Source organism: Octopus bimaculoides, chromosome 3, assembly GCF_046866305.1.
Source record: "Octopus bimaculoides isolate indiv1 chromosome 3, ASM4686630v1, whole genome shotgun sequence".
Classification (NCBI taxonomy): domain Eukaryota; kingdom Metazoa; phylum Mollusca; class Cephalopoda; order Octopoda; family Octopodidae; genus Octopus; species Octopus bimaculoides.
The window spans coordinates 139,003,893-139,028,892 of record NC_142930.1 but is presented as its reverse complement, the minus strand read 5'-3'; the positions used below and the strand labels follow the sequence as shown (position 1 = coordinate 139,028,892).

Sequence of the window (25,000 nt, the reverse complement as noted above, 5' to 3'; positions counted from 1 at the left end):
TTCCCTAATCAGTGGGGGAGTTCCACCGAGAGGTGACCAAAGAAACTTCACAAGGTCTTCCGTTGTTTATCTTTATATAAGGAAACCGTGTCGAGCAAATTTGGTTGTGATGCGTGTGCCTGGCGTACTCTTATCAGACGGATAGTCATGATGGCTATATTGGGCCTCGTATATTTGTACCCCAGTGTCACTTTGGTGGCATTCATTGCTCTCTCATTCAATAATAATAATAATAATAATAATAATAATAATAATAATAATAATAATAACTCGAATGTGGAATCTAAAAACAGAAACAATTCCTATCATAGTAGGTGCCTTAGGTATAAAAAAAAATGTTCAGACAAATACATAACAAAAACACCAGGACTTACAAATATATATAACATACAGAAAATTGCACTACTGGGCACTGCACACATCCTACGCAAAACACTTTCAATACAGTAACCATAAGAGCATCACAGCAAACCACAGCACATACCCAAGGCACACAGAGCTGCGCTCGGTAGTGAAGTGAAGGCACGTTATAAAAATAAAGCTACTGAATAATAATAATAATAATAATAATAATAATAATAATAATAATAATAATAATAATGATAATGATAACAATAATAATAATAATAATTATTATTATCATTATCATAATTATAATAATCCCATCGGGATGGAATTTGGTCTTGGTAAATTTGCCAAGGCCACTTTCCAGAAAGAGAAATTGGAGGCCTCATATTCAGTGGTGTTAGATGTTGACAAAGTCATAAAAGAACTCGAGCAGGAACAAACTTCCAAATACCTCGGAATAAATGAGAGCGCTGGCATTCAGCATGCAAGCATGAAAGAAAACATAATAATGTTAAGTGGGGATATGAGGTTACGGGTGCTTGGTACCAACATACACCGGAAAAGGTAATGGACGAAAAGGGGAAGGCAAAATTCTCTGGGACTTTGATTTCCAGACAGACAAGTTGTTAGAGCACCGAAGGCCAGATATAGTAACCTTTAGTAACAGACAAGAGTGCCTAATAAACGACGTGGAGTGCCAGGAGATCAACATATCATCATTAAAGAAAGAGAAAAGATTGATAAATATGGAGACCTGAGAATTGAGATCGCTAAGATGTGGCGGCTACGAGAGTCAAGTATAAAGGTTATCTTTATTGTTATCGGAGCATTGGGTTCAATACCACCCAATCTGAAAAAAAAAAAAACATTTGAAAACCTTAGAAATACCCTACAATCTAAATGTATTGCAAAAGTCGGCATTACTTGGAACTGCACGCATATTGCGTAAAGTAATCTCTGTCTGAGGTCCTTGTGACTTGACAAACAGTACAAACCCCTGGTAGACACAATATCTTCAACTAACAACCTCATGATATTGTATACTGTGCGACGTCTATAATGATCATAAAAATAACTAATAATAACGCAATAGGAATAAAATGTCAAATGTTTTGGTGCGTAACTTTTGGACCATTCTGTATATTACTGAAGATTAGATCGAACATATCAAAAACCACTTGCATATCTCATTGTTACTAATAAATTTCACCACTGAGTACTGAAGACATGTTAATCCTATGATGATGGTAAGGTAACCGGAATGAGATCGTTGGTGTGAGGTTGCACATTTGAAGATAATGTTTCGAGTGTTGAGAACCACTCGTTACGCGAACCATTTGTTGCGTTTACGTCAACCTTAGGAATACGCCGTGCCATTCTGCTCAACGAGAATCAGTCACTTAGTGATCGATTAAAATTTAGCCAAATCTATTATTTGTGCTAAAGAACCCAGACAAATACTCAACAGCACAACGTTAGCGATCAACGAACTTAACGATATTTCTATAATGACGTCGAATTATACGAAAGAATTTAAACCTGCACAATTACACGTGGTCATGATTCAAACAATTACGTAAAATGAAATAACCTATAGAAAAGTTGTCTGGAATGTTATATTTTTTTTATTGTGGATATCTGTGTTACATGTGGATAGTTGTTCACATAAAATATAAAATATGTAATTTAGGAGGGGGAAAAAAAACGGTTGTTTAGCGAATGTATACATTGCCTCAACTCGAAACTGTAACTTCATAATTGATAAACGGCATTGAATCAGTTATAAACTTACAGTCACCGTTGTAATTATACTGTTACTATTTTTATCTAAATCAAATGATAATGAAATTGAAGTTAATTCTCTGTCTATTAAAAGGTTATACAAAGAATTCAAGAATAAATGCTATACACCTGTCTTCGTTTATCACGGATGTTTGGTTAAAAAAAAAAAATCAGTGTTAAATGAATCACTGATAAAAAAAAATAATAACGTGGAGAAACTAGGTTTCGTCTTGAGGCCAGCAAATTGTTCTGAGCATAAAGTGGCGAGCTGGCAGAAACGTTAGCACGCCGAGCGAAATACTTAGTATGTGTAGGTTTAGATTTATTGGTAATTATTATTAGAGTGCAAGTAAGTGCAAATTTCTATTGTTTTTGTGTTATTTCCTGTTATAATTATTTGTGTGATAGTCTTCGTTCGAAAACTATCGTGTGTTTTCTCCTGTGGGGGAAAGATTAATTGCTGTCAAGATGCCGAAAAGTGTAACTTCGTCTGGCGAAGAGTCGTCAACCGACAAGGAGACAAAAAAGATTGAAAGTTTAATATTTGGCGATATTTCGGATTCTTCTGAAAGTGAATTTCCTTAAGCATCAATGTGTATTGTTGCAAAGAGGAATATTGACGTGAAAAGCCTTCAAACAGAAGAAAATAAACAAAAAAGAAGTTTTGCGTCGGCGGCTGGAGGTGGAACCTGCCAGCTATCGACAAACAAAAATGACCTGATGAAGTACAAAGATATGATAACAATCGAAGACGGTGTTGCGAAAGTTCAACCCTCGGAAGAAATATTAATATTAGAAAAAAAAAAAAGAAAACAATTATTTTAAAATCTTACTGTCTAAAAGGAAAAAAAAAATGATCGAGTGAGCGAAGAGAAAGTTGAGAAGTGCTTGAAACTAATCTGGTAGGATATCACATACCTAGCCAGAGGGAAGAAGTTTGGTACTATCGAAGTACGACTAAAAGATATAGAAGCTGCACAAATGCACTCAGTTAAATCTTCAGAAACGAGGACGTTGTTTTTATTCCAATATATATGGGAATGAGAACGTCAAAGATACGTATACCAAGGGTCCCACCTCAAATCGACCCTATGTGGTTGAGGAGGAGGAGAGAGAGAGAGAGAAACAGAAGAAAAGAAAGCAACTAACAACAAGAGAAAAATGGAAAGCTCAAATCAGCAAAAACAGGTCGAACTAAGATCCAAAAAAACTGCGAAAAGAGACAAATCAAAAATAGTAAGGAAGGAAGCAGAAGACAGAGGGATAGTCGCGTTATACAGCAAAAATGAAGGTTTAATGAGAGAAATTAAAGCGAAAAAAAATCAGCCACTAGGATTGCAGAACTTTCTGGTAAATATAAGAACTACGAGTTCTACGAAAAGGATAAAAGACTCATAATGTATTACTTAACACGTATAGAAAGTCGGTGTCGATGATGAGATTGGATTTTAATCAATCCATTTTTCAAGACTTGTCACCTACGACCCTATGTCAAGAAAAGGTGGAGAGTCCCTATCCACAGGACATCCCGGATTAAATATATAAGCAATGTCTATTCACATTGGTTGTGTAAATGTTCGTGGCCTGTGCATATGTGTGTGTGAGAGTGCTTTTCTTTTTACGTTCACGAGGAGAGGAAAGGTGTGTATGTCAGTTTTGTTCAATAAGTAAATTGTAATGTCTTACTCCTTCTCTGTCTTTCTGCCTCTCTCTCTCTCTCTCTCTCTCTCTCTCTCTCTCTCTCTCTCTCTCTCTCTCTCTCTCTCTCTCTCTCTCTCTCTCTCTAAGTTTTGTCAGTGAACAGGTCGCGGTTTCAAACCGACGAAAATATTTTGACACAAATGAAAATTAAATGTTGAAGTGAAATTAACGGTTTTTGTGTGTTCTTAAATGGCTTATAAATATCTTCCACACTGCAATTGTTTATATATATATATATATATATATATATATGTGTGTATGTGTGTGTGTGTGTGTGTGGTGGAGGCGCGTGGCTTAGTGGTTAGGGTGTCAGCATCATGATCGCAAGATTGTGGTTTCGATTCCTGGACCGCGCGACGCGTTGTGTTCTTGAGCAAAACACTTCATTTCACGTTGCTCCAGTCCACTCAGCTGGCAAAAATGAGTAACGCTGCGATGGACTGGCGTCCCGTCCAGCTGGGGAACACATAAGCCATTGAAACCGGAAAACCGGGCCCATGAGCCTGGCTAGGCTTTAAAAGGGCGCATTTATTATTATTTTATGTATGTATGTATGTATGTATGTATGTATATATATATATATATATATATATATATATATATATATATTGTATAGTTTCAGCTGAAAGCTGCGGCCATGCTGATGCACCGCCGTTTATGCATATATATATATATATATCTTTCTATCTGCGAGTGTAAATTTTTGTGTACGCGCACGTTTTCCCCAACACGATAGCCAAAACAGGATGAATGTCCCGTCACCTGTGCTAAATCGTCTGCGCCCAAGCAGCAGCGCCCAATTATCTCATTCAAAATAAAGTTGGTTGAAAGAAACTGCATAAAAAGCCCATCAGATGGATTGTAAAGGAAATTCAAGAGTCCAGTTTTATCACACACACACACACACACACACACACACACACACACACACACACACACACACACAGTGTCTTCTGCTGATTCTGCTTGCGTGAAACTTAGCCACTTGTATTATAGTAACCATCTGTAAAAGTAAACTGGATGCGAAATATTAATTGGAAGTTAATTCCTCTGCCAAAATTACCGGCGGCCATTATTAATACATATGTTGGCAAAATGTTGGAATTATTCATAAATTTTATTGCACTCAAGGTGGTTTTCCATTGAGAAATCAGATACACGTTTTAACGTGAGAACTCATATTAAGGCTGATCAGCTTTCAAAGTAAACGTCATTTCACCACTCTCTTTTAATATTCACATATTCTATCATTCTAATCACTCCCACCTTATATGCGTTATTTTCAATGAGGAAAATTGCTCAATTCTGGATCATTTCCCCTACTGCGCAGGAAATCTTTTTCTCAATTCGGCTGCTACGCATTGCCAAGCGAGAACAACGACGACGATGACGACAGAGACAACAACAACAACAACAACAACTACTACTACTACTACTACTACTACTACTACTACTACTACTACTACTACTACTACTACTACTACTACTACTAACTTTATGGTAGGAATCTAAAGGAAATGTTTAATATAAGAGATAGTATTTGATAGGATGTGAAGAATTTTGGATGATAATATTTCTTATTAAGAAACAATTAAGAAATAATTTCAATAACGGATAAGAAAAAAAATGTGAAACTTGTAACTTGGGTTTTGAAAGAATTTTACAACAAACAGTCATACCATTCAGGCTACCCCGGCAGCTGTTCCATCTGCAAGCGCACGTATCTTAACTGCACAACACCACTACTATAACCACTATTAGTACCACCAACACCCACGCCAACAAGAACCGTTACTGCTATATGTACAACGTTATTATGAAGAAATATTAAGTCGTTGAAATATTTTTCAATATTGTTTTTTTTTTTTTCATCTATACCGGAATGACATGCAAAGAAAAAGTAATATATATCAATAAAGGGCACTAATTTGACGTCGTTTTAATGGGAAAATGGAAGCCATTTGACAACAAATTACAAATGAAGGAATATCATACACTCTGAGTATGTTTTTTAGGTTGTCTTTTAGTTTAATGAGGGCCGCAAAAGTCTGTGAAAAGCTGACTGTAAAATGTGTGGAAGATGATTCAAGCTTCGAAAAATATTGTATGAAATACACATCAGAAACATGTGGTTCATTGACAAAGGAACAAAAAAAAAAAAAAAAGGAAAAAAATTGTTTAACTTGAGTGAGTTTCTTACGAACGAAAAATAAATAAGCTTCCGGAAAAAAATATAAAGAGAACACAATACTTGAGTGAATTGTCAACATATATCGTTCCAAGAAGATATGATTTTCATTTTTGTGATAGGGACACACCGACAGACACAACGAAGGAGTTGTCCAAATTCAATGGGCAGTTATTCTTCCATACTAAAAAAGATACATACAGGAGCCAACAACAAGGTATGTAAGTGGTCATGCAACCAGCTAGAAATCTCCGAATCACAACCAACGGTCTTAAAAGAGAAAGGATGCATTGCCTAATGCAGTGCTGAATATATTATATTTCAAAACAAAAACGCGGATGGTAATGGCTGGAAGACATTTGGTCAGAACTGTTTTGGGATTAAATAACGATGGGCTAATACTTTACTATTTTTTAATTATAAGACACAATTACTGTAGTCCTGTATTCTTGTACTCCTGTGCTCCTGTTCCCAGTCAATATGTTGCAAACCTAAAAGTAATTAGAACAAGAGCAGAGTTTGGAGAGCAAACAGTTGTTAAAAGAAGGACGTCACCCCTGGAGTATAAGGACTCACATCTTCACACTACACACTGCCTTATCTTCTGCACCCAGTAACCTCCCATCCAAAGGCTACAGACATTTAAGCAAGTCAGCAAAGGACTTTCTATGTGGTTACTTCACTTGCTAGAAATAACAGCCCAATATCCCTTATGTCCTATCCTCTACCGGTTTGAAAAAAAGAAAGACATTGCATAATGATGTTCGATATTTATAAAAAAAAAACGGAATTGATATAGCTGGAATGGTCATAACTGGAATGGCTGTGATCATAGGCTTGGCTTGCTTGATGAGAGCTGACGTGGGCTTCAAAAACATCATCTTCATACACACACACACACACAGACACACACACATACAGACACACACAGGCACACACACACACACACACACACACACACACACACACACACACACACACACACACACACACGCAACAGATACCAAAACCTTTTAATGAATTTTATAACAAATGAAACATCTGATCACATGTTCGTGATCGTCAAGAAATAGACTGTTAATGCGTCTCACACCGGACACCGAGGATTATTATTAACAACAGACCCACAATCTAGTCACAAATATGGTTGTATGGATACGTAGTTTGCTTCGCAGCCACGTGGATTCTGATTCGATCTCACTGAATGGTATCCACGAAAAATATCATTTACCAGTGTTTAAGGACAACCAAAAAGCCTTTTGAATATAATTTAATAGATGGAAAATACGAGGAAGCACATCGGACGGAGAAAGGGGACGTTCATGTTCTTGGATTATTGACATCTTCCATCATCTGGTCATTGGTCATTGGGTGTCTTTAGTAGAGTTCATTTAGGTTAACTGTCACTAATTTTGAACGCTATGCAAAAGACCATATGCGCTGCCTTTCTATCTTTGACCAAATCATAAATAAATAAAGGTGGGGGAGAGAGGAAACTCCACAGAAACCAAAACAAACAACACCGCGACAAGGAATAAAATATCTATAATTCCCTGTATGCCATTCTTTGTCACTAAAAAGAATCGAGGAAGAAAATTGATCGTGTCATTGCAAGACACTGTCATTACTGATGTCTATTTTTAAAGGAAGCAAAACATTTCAAACAACCAAGAACGTTTTCAGTTCTTCGTACGGTGTGATGTCAACTGGGCGATCTGCGATCTTTTAGCCAGCTTTGCGATAAGCATAAACTTTTCATTTTGTATCTTTTTTTTTTGTTTTCATTTTAGACAAATGTACACAGATACATACTTATATTATTATCACACACACATACACGCACGCACACACACACACACACACACACACACACACACACACACACACACACACACACACACACACACGCACACGCACTCACGCACGCAAACACACAACACATGTATATATGTTTCTATATCTGTATAAATACTAATAACACTAATGCCTGTTTATATCTATCTGTCTGTCTATCTGTCTTTCTACCTGTCTATCTATCTGTCTATCTATCTATCTGTCTATCTATCTGTCTGTCTGTCTAAACTCGTGCTTGTTTATTACATTATATATATATATATATATATATATATATATATATATATATATATATATATATATATATATACACACACACATACACACATCTGTATGGTATTTTATTGAAGCTGGAAAGACTTCACAAACTGACAAACTGTTATTCAGAGATTTACGTAACCAATGATTAGAAAGTCGTATATTCTCTGATGATCGATTACGTGAAACTCTGCGTAACAGTTTGTGGAGTCTTTCGGCTTCAAAAAATTAATATTTCACCTTACTTTTGGTATTCGAGTATTATTTTCCCCACCTAATTTTGCACCTATGTATTCACGTGTGTGTGTATGTGTGTGTGTGACTGTGTGTGTGTGTATATATGTCTGTGTGTTTAGGCATATACATATACGCATACAGACATACATATTAATGCTTGTTTTTTATGTATAGTTATATATATATATAAAAAAAGCAAGCATTGAAGTATCACTTAATTTTTAGTAGAGTATCATATTTTATTTTTACAAGGGAAGGCGACAATTATATCGAAGTTTCAGCTTTTATACATGTATGTATGTATATGCATGTAATATGTGACTATGTATGCATATATATATCTTATGTAATCGTATATGCATATGAGTGTGTGCATATATGTGTGTGCGTATGTGTATAATGCATATATGAATATATAATATGTATGTGTGAATATAGGTATAGATATATGAGTGTGTGTAGTGTATATATAGTTGTTATAATTTTGTTTTTATATATGTTTAGTAGTACCATTGCTATTTTGTTGTTAATATGAGTTGATATGTGTATATGTGTGTGTATGTGTATATACATACGTATATACGTTTGGAATTTGGCTGGTGACCGCCGCTGCTGCCATGTGCAGTGGTTTTTAGTTTAAGAGGCAGAGAGAAATAGGGTTTGCTAAGAAATAAAAGGGGTGAAGGGAGAAATTTCCCTCAAGAGGAGAAAATCACTGAGAGAAAGGTATATATAAAATTGTTTGAAAAAATTCATAGGTGTATATAGATTGTTTTATATATTCTATATTTTATAGAAAAAAAAAAAAAAAACTTATCTGGAGATGAAAGAACATTCACTGTTGTAAATATGATATAATATAACGTTGATCGCGTTAGATTGCCGGGAAGTTCCGGTTGGCTGGGGTGTATAAACAGCAGGGCAGTAACTCGGCGACACTGAAATCCCTGAGCCGTGTTATTCAACATGAAGTCTGGGGTTGAGAGTGTTAATTAATGTAGCTGGAAAATGACTGAAAGCTGGTGTGGGAGAAATTTAAAGTACATATGTGTGTATGCGTGTGCATACACACACACACACACACATTTGTGTGTGTGTATGTATACACACGCATATATATTTGCACACACACACACACACACACATACACACACATGTATATGTATATGTATATGTATATATCAGTGGCGACTCCCGCACTCGGGCTGTTCGGGCTTAGACCGAGTATAAATTTAGTAAAGTGTATTTGCAAGCTGATACAGTTTCTACCAACACTGACTTAAAGTATGTAATTTCAGCCTATAACTCGGGCTCCTTTTATTGAGCCTGGTCGCAGTTCGATTTATTTTCGTTCAGCGTCTGATGTTGTCTTAGAAGTGTCCTGTGTCAAAAAATATTATTCGTAGCAGACGTCGTTCACACGTGCCTGACTCGGGCTCAGCAGTTACAGACCGAGTTGTTATCTATAATCGTAAAAATTAAAATTAACTCAAATTCAATGTTTTCTTGCAACAATAAATTTCTATAGAGATTAGTATTTAAATTCCAATCTATGAAAAGTTTCCGTTCTACAATATTTATCCAGTAACTCGGGCTAATACGAACGAGCCTGGTCGGTGTAAAAAAACTAACTGACATCTCTTGTCAAGAGTACAGGCGAAAATCAGATCGCTGATGTTTGTTGTGCACTCCGCTGTCGTTATTTGCTTGCTGTTATTCTGCGCGTCTGTGTGCAAAGATCAGTTGTGCTTTGCAGGGTTGCTTTATTTTAACCCTTAACTTAGAAATGGAGAAAGATATAGTGCTAGATATAAAAAATAAGCCATTTGGAGCTAGAAATAAAGCGGAAAAAACGTGAAATTCTTCGAGCAGGCATGTGTCCTATGCGAAATCTGTGATGAGCCTGAATGACGCCGATGGCCTGGCGTTGCCTCTGATATATATATATATATATATGTAATATCGGAATCTAATGTTGCCGGTGATTTTGAGGTGGATTGTCTCGCCGAGTCTGTGACATTCAGGTATTCTTTAATACTCCGCATCGTGCAGGGAGCTTTCTTCGGACGCTATCATGCAGCAATTTTGGCCTGTAAACAAAACACATAAATTCTGCATATGCGATTGATAATGTTTACATTAGTAGAGCTGTGTTTCATTCGGAATTTAATATATATACTAATATATATATATATATATATATATATATATATATATATATATATATATATATATATATATATATATATATATATATATATATATATATATATATATATATATATATATATACACACACAGACATACATGTATATATACAGATGTATGTATGTATGTATGTATGTATGTAAGTTTGTATGTACATACATACATGCATACATACGTATATACCAGGCTGAGTTTAAAGTTTTTTTCGTATTCCAAGCTTTAATTAATGGTTCAAGCAAATTACATACGAAAAGCATTATTCAAAATATATCCCAACATATTCTACTGTCTTTTGCCATCGTCGTGACAGAAGCTCAATTCCACGCTTTTACTATTTGACAAAAAAAACTACCTGCACCCGGTTTCAACCTTATCTACATTGTTGAAACTCCGACTGTGCAGGAAATGAGCCATGCCTAAAAAAAAGGTGATAATCTGACGGTTCAAGATCTGGACTGTAGGCAAGGTGAAGCAGCACTTCCAGGATGGGGAATGGTGTACTGTGGAATGGTCACGCTGTAGGAGTTGCGTCTTCGATTTATTAATGCCGTGTAGCAGGCTTTCAAAGCATTCTTTACTCGCTGCATTTGTTGAGCATAAAGGTTTGTGTTCACAGCTTCAGTCGTCTGTTGCTTATTGATATACGACTTAACATTAGGAGGGCATGAAAAGGTAACTTTTATCGTGTGTCTGTTAAAGATTTTATTGTATCTATGGGTTCTAGGGAAGTGGATATCTACTAAGTTCAAGAATATTCTACCTACATTTGTCCTAACATTAAGAGAGAAAGGGTGGAGCAGACCATAAACTCAAGCCTGACCCGGATGCAGACGTAGAGGAAAATCTAAATGTCCTCGAGGACAGGAGTGCAATATACCGTTGTTTATGAAGCTCAGACAATGGTCGTACAAATATCAAACGTTATATCGGAGTTGTGGAAGGAAAATTTAAACCAAGATATAACATCCATCTTTCGAATTTTGGGCACCGTGATAAGAGATATTCAACAACCCTTTCGGCTTTAATTTGGAAACTTAAAACGAAGGGAAAACCCTCTCTGAATCCAGACCCTAAATTAACGGATCTAAGAAATGTTCAGTGTGTTCGCTTGAAAAAAAAAATGTATCTATTAAGACTGGAGAACTTCCAAACGAATGCGTACATTCGAAGAACGAGATTTTTTCTTTATGTCCACATGTCAAAAAATACATCATGTCGGAATTTAAAAGTAGATCACCGGACACTTAGTAATCTATTAACATCTGGGTTACGTCTGCTTGACATCGAATTATTGTAACGTTGGTTATCTCCCTTGTATTTTTCCTTTTTGTCTTTTTATTTAGAATGTGTCTCTTGTTTTAAACTTTATTCTACTCAAAAGAAAAACTGACAAACGGCGCAATAAATTATAATTTCGATCAGGAAACCCTGGGTAGCTATAATTGCAAGATCTGTGGTTTTTAATTTAAGATTGCCTTTATTCTCTTAACTAATTGAATGATTTTCTACTTCTCGAAGCATTACCACATAATACACACACACACACACACACACACACACACACACACACCCACACACCCACACCCACACACACACACACACATACACGTGTGTGCCTGTATATATATATATATATATATATATATATATATATATATACACATACCCGTGTGTGCCTGTATACATATATATATATATATATATATATATATATATATATATATATATATATACATGCATCATATACATACATTAGAATACGTATATGTTTATAGACATATCCATACCCATCATACAAAAACACACACCTACAAGAATATGCATTAGAGTGCGTGCGTACATGCACTCACACCAGTGTGCGTTAAATCTCCAAACGGGAGAAAATGTACTTAATGCATGCAGTTAGGTTATTCATTTATTCGAATTTGATGCTTCCTTTTATCATTACTCAAAGTTTCAGGTTTCTATTTTTCGCAGTAAAGGGTATCTATCTATCTATCTATCTATCTATCTATCTATCTATCTATCTATCTATCTATCTATCTCTATATCTCTCTCTCTCTCTCTCTCTCTCTATATATGTATATATATACACACACACACACAAAGATAGATGCACACATATTCTATTCAGCTCTAAAATTATATGACTCCAGAGACGTGAGTTTTGTGCACTTCCCTTATCAAACTAAACGTTTCTGTTTTATAAGAGAAATGTACCAAAACTGTCGGCCCTTGGGTCACTAATGTAACTTTACACTCGAATATGTATGAAGGTACATACATACATACATACATATGGTTGTGTGGTAAGAAGCTTGCTTCCCAACCACATGGTTCCGGGTTCAGTCCCACTGCGTGGCACCTTGAGCAAGTGTCTTCTACTATATATATATATATATATATATATATATATATATATATATATATATATATATATATATATAAGATAATAAGAGTGAAAAAACCACAGAAGGCTTGTGTTACTTGGTTAAAGTATATATTTAAATTATGTCAGAAAAATGTTATAAAAATGTTAGAAAAATGTTAGAAAATCTTTTTGGTATATAAACATTGTATTTTGAGAAATAACCGGTTTCGTGTTGTCTTTTCAAATTTCTCTACTTCATTGTGTCGTGTTCGCTCCAGTCTGAGAAAGAAGAGTTCTAGCTAGGGGGAGGTAATTAGGGATTTCTTCCGGTATAGGGGAGATAATCGAAATCTAGGAGGTGGTAGAATTTGATTAATTTACCATGGTTTTGTTCTATATTTTTTCCCCTTTTTTTCCTCAGTGGGGTGATGAATTTCCTTATTTAAATGTGTTAGCAATGGTTAAGTTTGGGTTTGTATTTTTGAATGAAAAAGGTTTCCTTATTTAATCTAATCTGTGTTGGTGTTTTAATGGCACATTGATAAAAAGGAAAGATTATAAATTGTGGTAGCATTTGTTTTGCGCATTTCTCAATATGATCACTAAAAGGTATCATTCGGTATTCTGGGTGTGCAATCTGCTGGCGGTGCAGAGTGCATCTACGTCTGAGCGATAATCCTGTGGACCCTATGTAGTTCTCGTGGCATCCCGAGCATCTTATTACATAAATAAGATTTTCTGAGGCACAAGTAAAGTTAGATTTAACTTTGAATTTGTGTCCCTCTTTGAAGAGGAATTCGGAACATACAGTTCACAATGGAGTACCACCAAAAGGAGCTCCCATTCTTGGATATACTAATTAAAAAAATAAACCTAAAAATAGAAACGGATATATTTTACAAAACCACAGACGCCAAACAATATCTACTATTTGATTCATGCCACCCAAGACACACCAAGACAAACATCCCCTTCAACCTTGCAAGAAGGATATGCACAATAGTGTCAGAAGAAAATACTAGAGACTACAGACTACAAGAACTCAAAAACACACTAATTGACAGACACTACCCAGTTCAACTCATAGAGGATGGAATCAGACGTGCATCACAAATTAACATAGAAAACATAAGAAAAGTTAAACACAGCAACACACATTCCCCGAAAATACTGCCGTACATATCCACATACAACCCCAGAAACAAAGAAGCCTTCACCATCATCACCCAAAACATACCAATGCTACATAAGGACCCCAAATTAAAGGAAATTTTACACACACACAAAATCATCAAAAACCACAAACAACCAAAATCACTGAAAAAGATCCTCACAAAGGCAAAATTATTTTCCGAAACAACAGATGCGAAAGTAAACAAATGTGGTCGACCAAATTGTGCAACATGCCCAAACATTCTAGAAGGTTCAGAATTCCTCTTCAAAGAGGGACACAAATTCAAAGTTAAATCTAACTTTACTTGTGCCTCAGAAAATCTTATTTATGTAATAAGATGCTCGGGATGCCACGAGAACTACATAGGGTCCACAGGATTATCGCTCAGACGTAGATGCACTCTGCACCGCCAGCAGATTGCACACCCAGAATACCGAATGATACCTTTTAGTGATCATATTGAGAAATGCGCAAAACAAATGCTACCACAATTTATAATCTTTCCTTGTTATCAATGTGCCATTAAAAACACCAACACAGATTAGATTAAATAAGGAAACCTTTTTCATTCAAAAATACAAACCCAAACTTAACCATTGCTAACACATTTAAATAAGGAAATTCATCACCCCACTGAGGAAAAAAAGGGGAAAAAATATAGAACAAAACCATGGTAAATTAATCAAATTCTACCACCTCCTAGATTTCGATTATCTCCCCTATACCGGAATAAATCCCTAATTACCTCCCTCTATCTAGAACTCTTCTTTCTCAGACTGGAGCGAACACGAAACAATGAAGTAGAGAAATTTGAAAAGACAACACAAAACTGGTTATTTCTCAAAATACAATGTTTATATACCAAAAAGATTTTCTAACATTTTTCTAACATTTTTCTAACATTTTTCTGACATAATTTAAATATATACTTTAACCAAGTAACACAAGCCTTCTGTAGTTTTTTCACTCTTATCTTTTATACATCCAACCACGTGCTTTCACATACCAACTTTCTCACCTGTATATATATATATATATATATATATATATATATATATATATATATATATATGTATGTATGTATGTATTTGTGTGTCTGTGTTTATCCCCCCACCATCGTTTGAAAACTAGCGGTTCGGCAAAAGAGAACGAAGAAATGAGTACTAGGCTTACAAAGAATAAATTCTGGGGTCGATTTGTTCGACTAAATGCAGTGCTCCAGCATGGCCACAGTCAAATGACTGAAACAAGTGAAGGAACTTCGTAGCCAAGTTCCCTCAACTTCTAGAGGGTCATTAGTGAAACTTGTGGTCGAACATTATCGTGAAGAATGATTGGCCCTCTTCTGTTGACCAGTCTGGGAGGAAGGAGTTGCAGTTTTTCGTTCATTTTGGCAATTTCATGGCAATATGTTTCTACAGTAATGGTTTTTCTGGGTTTCAAGAAGTTATAGTGGATGAGTCCAGCAGGACATCACCAAACAGTCACTATAACCTTCTTGTTGAAGAGTTCGGGTTTAGAGAAGGTTTTCGGTGATTCGTTTGGCCCAACCACTGCGAAGAACGTTTATTATTATTGTACAGAAACCACTTTTCATCGTAAGTTACAATACAGTCGAGAAATGGATCGGTCTAATTACGGAGAAGCGACGAGCAAATTTCATATCTGCGCATTTTCTGATTTTCATTCAAACCGAATGGTACCTATTTGTCGATTCTTTTTGATTTTTCGATCGCATGCAAATGGTTGCAAGCAGTTTTCTGGCTAACTTGAAGTTCTTTTATCAGTTCTCGAGTGGTTTTACGTGGATTTTTCTCAATGACGGTCTTTAATTGACCGTCATCGATGACAGATGGGCGTCTACTACGCTCACAATCTTCAAGGCTCAGGTCTCCACTGCAAAATCGTTTAAACCATTTTCGAGCTGACCACTCACTGATCATTTCCTCGTCAAACATTTCGTTCATATCGCGAGAAGTTTCAGCTGCTTTACGTTCTTTTTTGAGGTCGAATAGCAAAATTGCTCGAATATCGCGCTTTGACAGTTCCATTTCAAATGATTCTAACAACGATTTCTTTATTACCCACAAGGGGCTAAACACAAAGGGTCAGCCTTAGACTTTCCCCCTCCTGAAATAGCTCCCTGTGTCTTTCTAGCTTCTCGAGATCTATTGTCACCTTTCGTGCCACCAATGTGCTCGTATCGTTGGTTGCGCGACTACCCGCCGCCGACGCATAGTTCCCGAGGTGTTCTGGTGAACACTCCATTTCAAAACTCTTTACCCTAAACTGGGGAAAAGAATAACAAACAAAATCCACAAGCCTGTAGGCGAAACAGTAATAACAATCCAACAGTAAGAAGATCCAACAACGGTAACAATAATAACAGAGCAACAGTAGGCACACAGCCGCAAACACAATCACACTAGCAAGTTAGGAGATGATTGTAACATATTTCTTTATTATTCCACACGGGGATTACACAGAGGGGGACATACAAGAACACTTACAATATAAAATCGGTGTTACAATCTGATACTTTAAAAATAATATTACAATGAAATCGAATGATATGAATTTAAACATTAAATATTTTGGGGGAGTTCTGTACGAAATAAAATTTGGGGTTCTAATTAACCCGCCAGTTCCTTTTTTTCCCAATATTTTTTGTTTTTCCCCCTTTTTTCTTTCTATTCGCTTTTGACTGGCTACTCTAGCTCGGTGCCATTTGCTCGCAGCATCTTTACTACAGACATCCATCTTTTCGTAAATACTCTTTGGGACAGACACTTTCTCTCCAGACGGATTTTTCTTAGCAGGTGGTAGTTGAAATAACTAACCAACCCGCATCTAGAGATGAAGTTGCGTGTTTCAATTCCTCTTCTACGCGTCGTTCATACTGTATCTTTCATATGGCTACTACGCAGAAAAAAACACGCCTCCCTTTCCTTCTTTCCTTATTTGAGGAGGAAGGCGGTACGATCTTGATGATGGAGTCAGCCGATAGCTGTACTCCTTCTGTATCCGACATCAGCTGTTCGACATAGGCTATCAGTCCCCTTAATTCCACAAATTGCACGAAGGCGTGCGGAACAGTTTCACTGTCCCGCCTGCACTTACGGCACGTGGGGGCGGGGATGCCAAAACCGTGCCTTGACACCTTCTCTCGACCAGGTAAAGCTGATTGGTAACACAACCAAGCCAGGGATTTCTGGAAGTTATCCAGAATGTCCTTCCGAACAGGTTGATTAACTAGTCTCTATCGAAGCCTAGAGTTTCCCCCAAGACGTCATCAGATTTGTATTCTACCAACCCGCTATAGAAATCTGAAGTGGTAGCTCCGCTGCCGGTATTATTCACCCGGGAGAGCAGAGTTTGTGCTTCTCTGCCCACCTTTTGCCATTCGCCCATTCTAGGTCTATGCCTGATCCATGAACATAAGTACCGCAGGGGCATTAATTGCGGAAAAAGGAACTTAACGTGCGGTGGCCACACCTGTTCACTATCCAGGTAGAGCCAGAGATGCCTCAGCCTCAACGTAAATATGCGCATCATCAGCCACGGCACCCCTAACCCACCCTTTAACGGTTTTTGGTACCAGATAGAACACCTCACAAATGGTGGTTCCCCCTTCCACAAAATGCGGAATAGGAGCTTGATCAGCCACAACTTGGGACAAGGCACGATGGTTAGGCGGTAGGTTATCACAGATGCTATAAACACCTGTGCAACATCCGCCATCCCTAGCAAGGATAACATCCTCCCAGACCAGGTCCGGGTCAGGGCAGTCACCTTGCCTGTGACTTCGCTCTAGTTTTTCTCTATCTGGAGATCTGGCCCAAAGCAGACTCCGAGAAGTTTAACCGGGCCCTCCGTCCAACGTTCTACGACGCTGTTGGGAGGCAACGACTTGCCTCTCCAGGTGTCGAGTTTCAAGTTGACTGATTTTTCCTGGTTAATTCAGGATCAGCACTGCAAGTTACGACGCTTCGTAAACGAATACATCTGTAAACAATGCGATCGAACATAGAAAAAAAATAGGTAATGGGTGTACATGCATATTTCAAGAATTATTGCTCTCTCATCAGCACCACATCCAACCACGATCACTTTGCTTAAATTCTCACTAAGTTTAGCGGTGTAACACAACTGGATAGACTAATTTACATATTAAACACATTCCTGGCAACTGGTACGAACGTTTTAATTGCTGGTAAGGATACAGTACATCATTTTGAAAATCTGATATATTAAAGGTTTACAAGTTAATATTGTGCCTTACAATTTCGTAGCAGTGCGATGTATTCACTTCTAAGTTTATCTCTATAGAGTTCCTATAGAATTCAAGGACAATACTGCAAAAGTTACGACGTTTCGTAAACGAATACCGCTATATATGTAATGCTATCAAATCAAAAATAGGAAATGGGTGTATGCATGCACCATGTTTTCCAGCAATGACTCGCCTGTCAATCTTTTCTAGAAAGATTAATGTTGAAAGTACACACACACACACACATACATTTATATATAGCTACATAAACACATGCATACATACATACACACACACACATATATACACACACGTATGTATGTATGTATGTATGTATGTATGTATGTATGTATGTATGCGTGAGTGTGTATATATATATATGTGTGTGTGTGTGTGTGTGTATATGCACACACACGTTTGTATATGTATATATATATATATATATATATATATATATAATATTATTAGGGACAAAATCCAAAATTACAGGTAAAAAACTCAATTAAAATCAATTTATAAAAAATTAAAATTAAATTGAGCCTTATAGATAAAGTATATATAAAATATATATAGTTTTAGGGAAAATAACCAATTTTCAAGAACTCATCGATGAAAATCCACTATCACATATAGAAAAATTAATATTAAAAGCACAATAAATGAGTATAATATAAAGTAAAGTAAATATCATAAGATAAATATAATATAATAAATATAATATAATAAATATAATATATATATATATATATGCGGTGCTCCAGCATGGTCGCAGTCAAAAGACTGAAACAAGTAAAAGAGTAAAAGAGAATATATTCCCGCACAGATATACTTGTATATTTCCATCTACGGATTGAGAAAATTAAATGTGAACAGAAATTCTCATTTCACGCCTAATTTGAAAATTCATCTAACTTACGTCGTATCAACAGATCTTCAATGAAATAATTTTGATGTATACTTATGCTTACGCGAGCGTGTGTGTCTGTATGCATATGTACATGCGTATTTTCATATATTAGCACGAGCTTATATATATATTTATGGATATATATACTTAAGTTTCATGTGTATCGTCGTCAAACCAAGGCTTTGAAAAGACTCCATGAAATTTGCCTTTGGAGGATCTTAAACATCATACTCCGTTGTTCTTCAGCAAGCCAACACATCCAATTTTGAAATGCTCCTCATAAGCAATTAGATGTGTTGGGATGGAAAACTTTACTAAGAAGTAGGATGACAGGTTACCTGAGCAGCTGTTTCGCAACCTAGTAAACGTCCGAGACAGAAACCTAAGAAAAGTTTAAGAGTTGCCGTCCAAGCAACCTCATGGCTCTTAGTGAGAATATTAAAGACTGGGAGCAGATGATAGAAAATCGATCTGTTTGGAAAAATGTAACCTACAATGGCATTTGAAACACGGACAATCGAACAATCCATCTTGAAATGAGCATTCGTAAACAAGACGACTTCAATCCCAGACACTTTTCTGCTTGAAAATGCTTGTGACATCTGCAGTAGGGTCTATTTGTTTAAAGATAGACTTTCAGGTCATTTGAGATTGGTTGACAGCATTTAATAATTGAAGAGTTGGTCTTCTCAAAAGAAGTTGCAGTCACCATAATTTTGTCTGTCTGTCTGCCTTGTAAATAATACACACACACACACACACACACACACACACACACACACACACACACACACGCGCACGAATAGCTTGGTTGCTTCTTCTTACTATTGGTTCCTTGCAGAAAAATCTGTATTTATTTAATCAAAGTTCGAAGAACGAGTGACACTTTGCCATTGAATCTGAGGTGAGTGGCATGTGAAACCTTAGATGGTACGAGATATGAATAACATCGAATTAGTTATGCATAAATATACGACGGCACTCCGTCGGTTACGACGTCGAGGGTTCCAGTTGATCCAATCAACAAAACAGCCTGCTCGTGAAATTAACGTGCAAGTGGCTGAGCACTCCATAGACACGTGTACCTTTAACGTAGTTCTCGGGAATATTCAGCGTGACACAGAGTGTGACAAGGCCGGCCCTTTGAATTACAGGTACAACAGAAACAGGAAGAAAGAGTGAGAGAAAGTTGTGGTGAAAGCGCACAGCAGAGTTCGCTACCACCCCCTGCCGGAGCCTCGTGGAACTTTAAGCATTTTTGCTAAATAGACACTCACAACGCCCGGTCTGGGAATCGAAACCACGAGTCCGCTGCCGTAACCACTGGGCCATTGAACCTCCACGCATAAATATATAAGGAATATGTAATGAATATATAAAGGGAAGCAATCATCCAGGGTCAGTATTATTGGTTACTTCCCTTGTAATAAACTTCGGATATGATAAATGCAGCAGCATATTTTTATAACTGTAATCGGAGGCACCGAATTCCCTAAATAAACAAACCTTGAAACATTTATAGAGCACAGTTCCATCACATGTAAACTCACACATGGCAACAATCCAGCAACAAATGTTAAAGCTATAATACACATATTTCTGGTTATGTATGTGTGCATGCGTGCGTTTACGTTGTACATAAATATGTGTATATATCTACGTGTATTCTTAATGCATACATATGCATAGTTATGTACATTTATATATGAATATCCGTACGCTTATTTATGTATATTTATGTGTAAATGTGCGTATGCGCGTATGCATATTTAAAGTCATTGGTTCTAATAATCATTTTACTGCATTTATCATATTCCAAGTTTATTACAAAGGAAAAAATCCACAATACCATGGTTCTTGGATGTTGCTTCCCTTTATATATTCATCATATATTCCATAAATTCTTTATAGATTGATGCATAACTTATTCTATATTATTAATATCACATGCCATCTGTGATTTAGCATAACACTTTCATCCTTTTCAATAGAAGAGTAGCATTCGTGTTTCAAAAGTCAGGTTGAATAAATGAAGATTTTCCTACAGGAAACCAATGGTGCCGGAGAATCCATAAAACACTCTTAAAAAGAATTATTTAATCTATCTACCTGTCCTGTGTTGAGTAATCATTCTTTCAGTCCGTTACTAACATGTGCATACGCGCTCGCGTGTGTGTGTGTGAATGTGTGTGGTGTGCGTGCATGTGCACTTATGTATGAGTACGCGTTGAATGCATCTGCCGACTGATGCATATGATTATGTATATGATTGGGTGTGATGTATAACCTGTTGATATCTCACAGTCTTTCTCTCTTTCACTCGTCTTTGCCTTTCCTCTTATCACTCTTCAGCATCCTCTCACATAGACGTAAAGCACACCTTTTGCTTTTTTCCTAGTTACACATTTTTCTCTCTGTAGCCTCCTCCCGCGCATTATGGAGGTGTCGATCTATTTCTGGATGTATATACATACGTACATATATTTATGTATATACACATGCATATATATATGTATTTACACATGCATATATATGTATATATATATATATTTATGCATATACTCATGCACACATATATATGTATATACACATGCATATATATATATATATATCTACATACATGCATATATATATATATATATATATATATATATATATATATATATATATATATATATATATATATATATATATATATATCTACGCGTCCTGCCCAAGCTCGTCGAAACGCCGGTGTTAAAACGTGGGTAGCTGATGAAGTAGAATGATCTCTATGTGGTTTGTGTGTTTTCTCGTCTACGTTTGTTTGCAATGTCCTGTACCCAGATATGCACCTATACATACAGGTGGATGTCGGTATGCACATACCTGTACGTATATATGCATATACTCATTTACTATTTGTTTATATATATATATATATATATATATATATATATATATATCTACATACATGCATATATGGGTACAGGACATCACCAACGGTGCAAATAGCATGAAATAGTAAACAAACGAGGGAAAAACGAGTGAAATACGTAAACAACGAGAGAAGAAAGGAAAACAGGACAAGTAAACACCGGGAAGGGCCCTTCATCAGTTGTCGGCTGTCTAAGTAAATATGCATATGTATACATCCATACACACTCACACACACGCACATATATATATGCGTGTATACATATACATACAAACATATGTACACACACACACACGTGGGCACACAAACGCGCATATGCACACACAGGCATGCACACATACGCGCGTGCACGCACACATATTTCTGTATATGAAATTTGAATATATTTATTCATGTACGTACGTGAGTGATGTTCGACAGTAAATTGAAAATAGTCGATCGAAATATCTTTGTCGAAATTTCTTTAACGAAAAACAACTGATAGAGGTACTAAAAAATATCTGTATTCTGCAAAGCGTCTTAAAAAGTTTACTTAAATTTTCCCTATGTACAACCATAGAGTCGACCATTTATATGCAGTTGTCCATAATGGAATGGAATTATCACGAAATTTTATAATTTTATTCAGCTGCTAATTGATTTTATGTACAGTAAAAACATTACTTCTATTTCCAAATATTGATTCAAATACTACATATTTAGAACCAGCAATGATCACAGCCATACAATACCATTAACATAAATTAAATAGATATCTATGCACCATATGTAATGTATACATACAGTTGATAGGCCAGTTATGCAAACATATTTCCCTGTTTACATTCGGTTCGAACATATTTTTATTTATATTCATTCGTCTCAATAAAACATTTTTTCGAGAGATGAATATAAACTATGCTTTGCACTTCGAACCGTTTAAATACCTTTCCAATCGGTGATTCCTGTCCATATTACATCATTTTCATTGTTTTTCAAATAACTTTTTAAATGTGATATGCTTTAATTTCTTCAATAATCCGTGCTGTCTCTTCTCTACCTATCACCTTCGCCTCTAATCTTTCTTCCACTTTTATTCCCCCTATTTTGTTTTATAAATTTTATTTCTATATTTTTTAATACTTTATTATATTGTTCTGAAATATTGTGCTTTCATTTCTGTCTGATTATCTGTCTCTTTAATTATTCTGTCATTTACTCCTCCCCACCCATTTCTCCTCCTCCTCCTCCTCCTCCTCCTCCTCCTCCTCCTCCTCCTCCTCCTCCTCTATGATTCTTTCTGTCTCATTGTGCATCGCGTTCTTTACACATTGTCTGCCACTAAACGAAGTATGATCACATCCTACACCTCTTATGTTAACTCTCTCTGCATCACTCTTTCACTCCCTCCCCTTCTCTCGCTACACTGTAAAGCGTGAGCGAAGAAATCAACCAACCAACCAACCAGCCAACCAATCACCCAGTGTTTATATCGGCAATTATCATATAGAGATTACTCACTGAACTAAGGTGCCTTGCTGTATTTAGTTTCGTCCCTCTAAATTTTGAGTTTAAATCCTGCCGAGATCGACATTACATTTCTTCAATCTGGGCTCGGTAAAGTAAGTACCACTCAAATACTGGCATCAATTTATCGACTGTTCTCTTTCCCAAAATGTGTATCGTTGTGCATATCTTAAAATCATTATTACTCACCCGGGCAGCAACTCATCACCCATTCATATTGGGTGTACGTGACAGAGGCTCCAGAAAACAAGCAGATATCAATAGCATGGAAAAAAGCAAATGTTAGCCATTTATTGTTGTGATACGTGCACAAACTGATTTTTCTTTTATTTATCAAATTTCAGGTAGGCTTGGTGACTTGTGTTCTTCAAACATCGACTGTTCCAGTGCTATGACAAATTCTAAGTGTTCACCCCGGGGACACTGTATTTGTAAAATGGGTTATATCCCAAGACTTAATCTAACAGGATGTTCAGCAAGTAAGTGATATCTTTTTTATAAATTCATTTAATTTCTTTTCACTTTCTTCACAGTAGTCTGAATGCATAACGTACTTCTTCAAGTATGTTTTTGAAGAAAGTTCAGGCTACTCCAGAGAAACTCGAAATCATCATGCTTGGAATACAATTTGAATTGTTTTGCGTCAACAAGACAGAATTCTTCTACCAAAACTACTCAACCGAAACGGGATCTCCATATCTGTTACTCACTTTGCCTTCAACTTTACACTGCGCATTCTCAATAAAACACTTTCCAGTCTCACCTCCTTCGAATTCCCTGTTTATAACGCATACGCAATTGCTAAGGGCCATAACTCCTCCGATCACTCCAACCTGAAAAGCATCAGTCTTAACGGTGCCTTTTCCTGTACCCTCACACGACACGTTCCTACCTCGCTAAATTGTATATAATTTCCCTCCATCTTTACAAGTCTATCCCAGTTTTAAATACACAATTCAATATGCCCAATTCAGCTATAAGGCGTCTTCACTGACCCACCAAACTATTAACCTATCGTTCAGCAGTCATTAGGAAACAATTGTCAGTAATCACCCTCTTCATCACCTCGAATCTCCCTCCCACCTCAGTGACCGCCTGTATGGCTTCCTTTTGAACGAAATCTACCATAGACTTGCTCTATATTACACGCCAGAAGTTTTATAGACTTTGGCGAAAGCTATATTGTCGTGACAATAACAAGACTTTCGATTATGTCTGGCATGAGAAACTCCTTGCTAAATTTTCAGCCGCCTATGATAGATGCTCATCTCATATC

General features: G+C 36.4%; 1 protein-coding gene across 4 annotated transcripts in view; it reads left to right on the top strand.

The window, feature by feature from the left end:
- The window catches only part of LOC106868471 (uncharacterized), a 374,724-nt gene that overhangs the window by 162,827 nt on the left and 186,897 nt on the right, over positions 1 to 25,000 (top strand). For all 4 annotated transcript variants that reach the window (XR_016241222.1, XM_089349730.1, XM_052966721.2 and 1 more), the window contains exon 5: positions 24,069 to 24,203. Coding sequence is in view for 3 of the 4 variants with exons in the window: in XM_089349730.1 (XP_089205856.1) it covers positions 24,069 to 24,203 (135 nt within the window). In the remaining variant the exon portion in view is untranslated. The remainder of the gene's footprint in view (positions 1 to 24,068; positions 24,204 to 25,000) is intronic.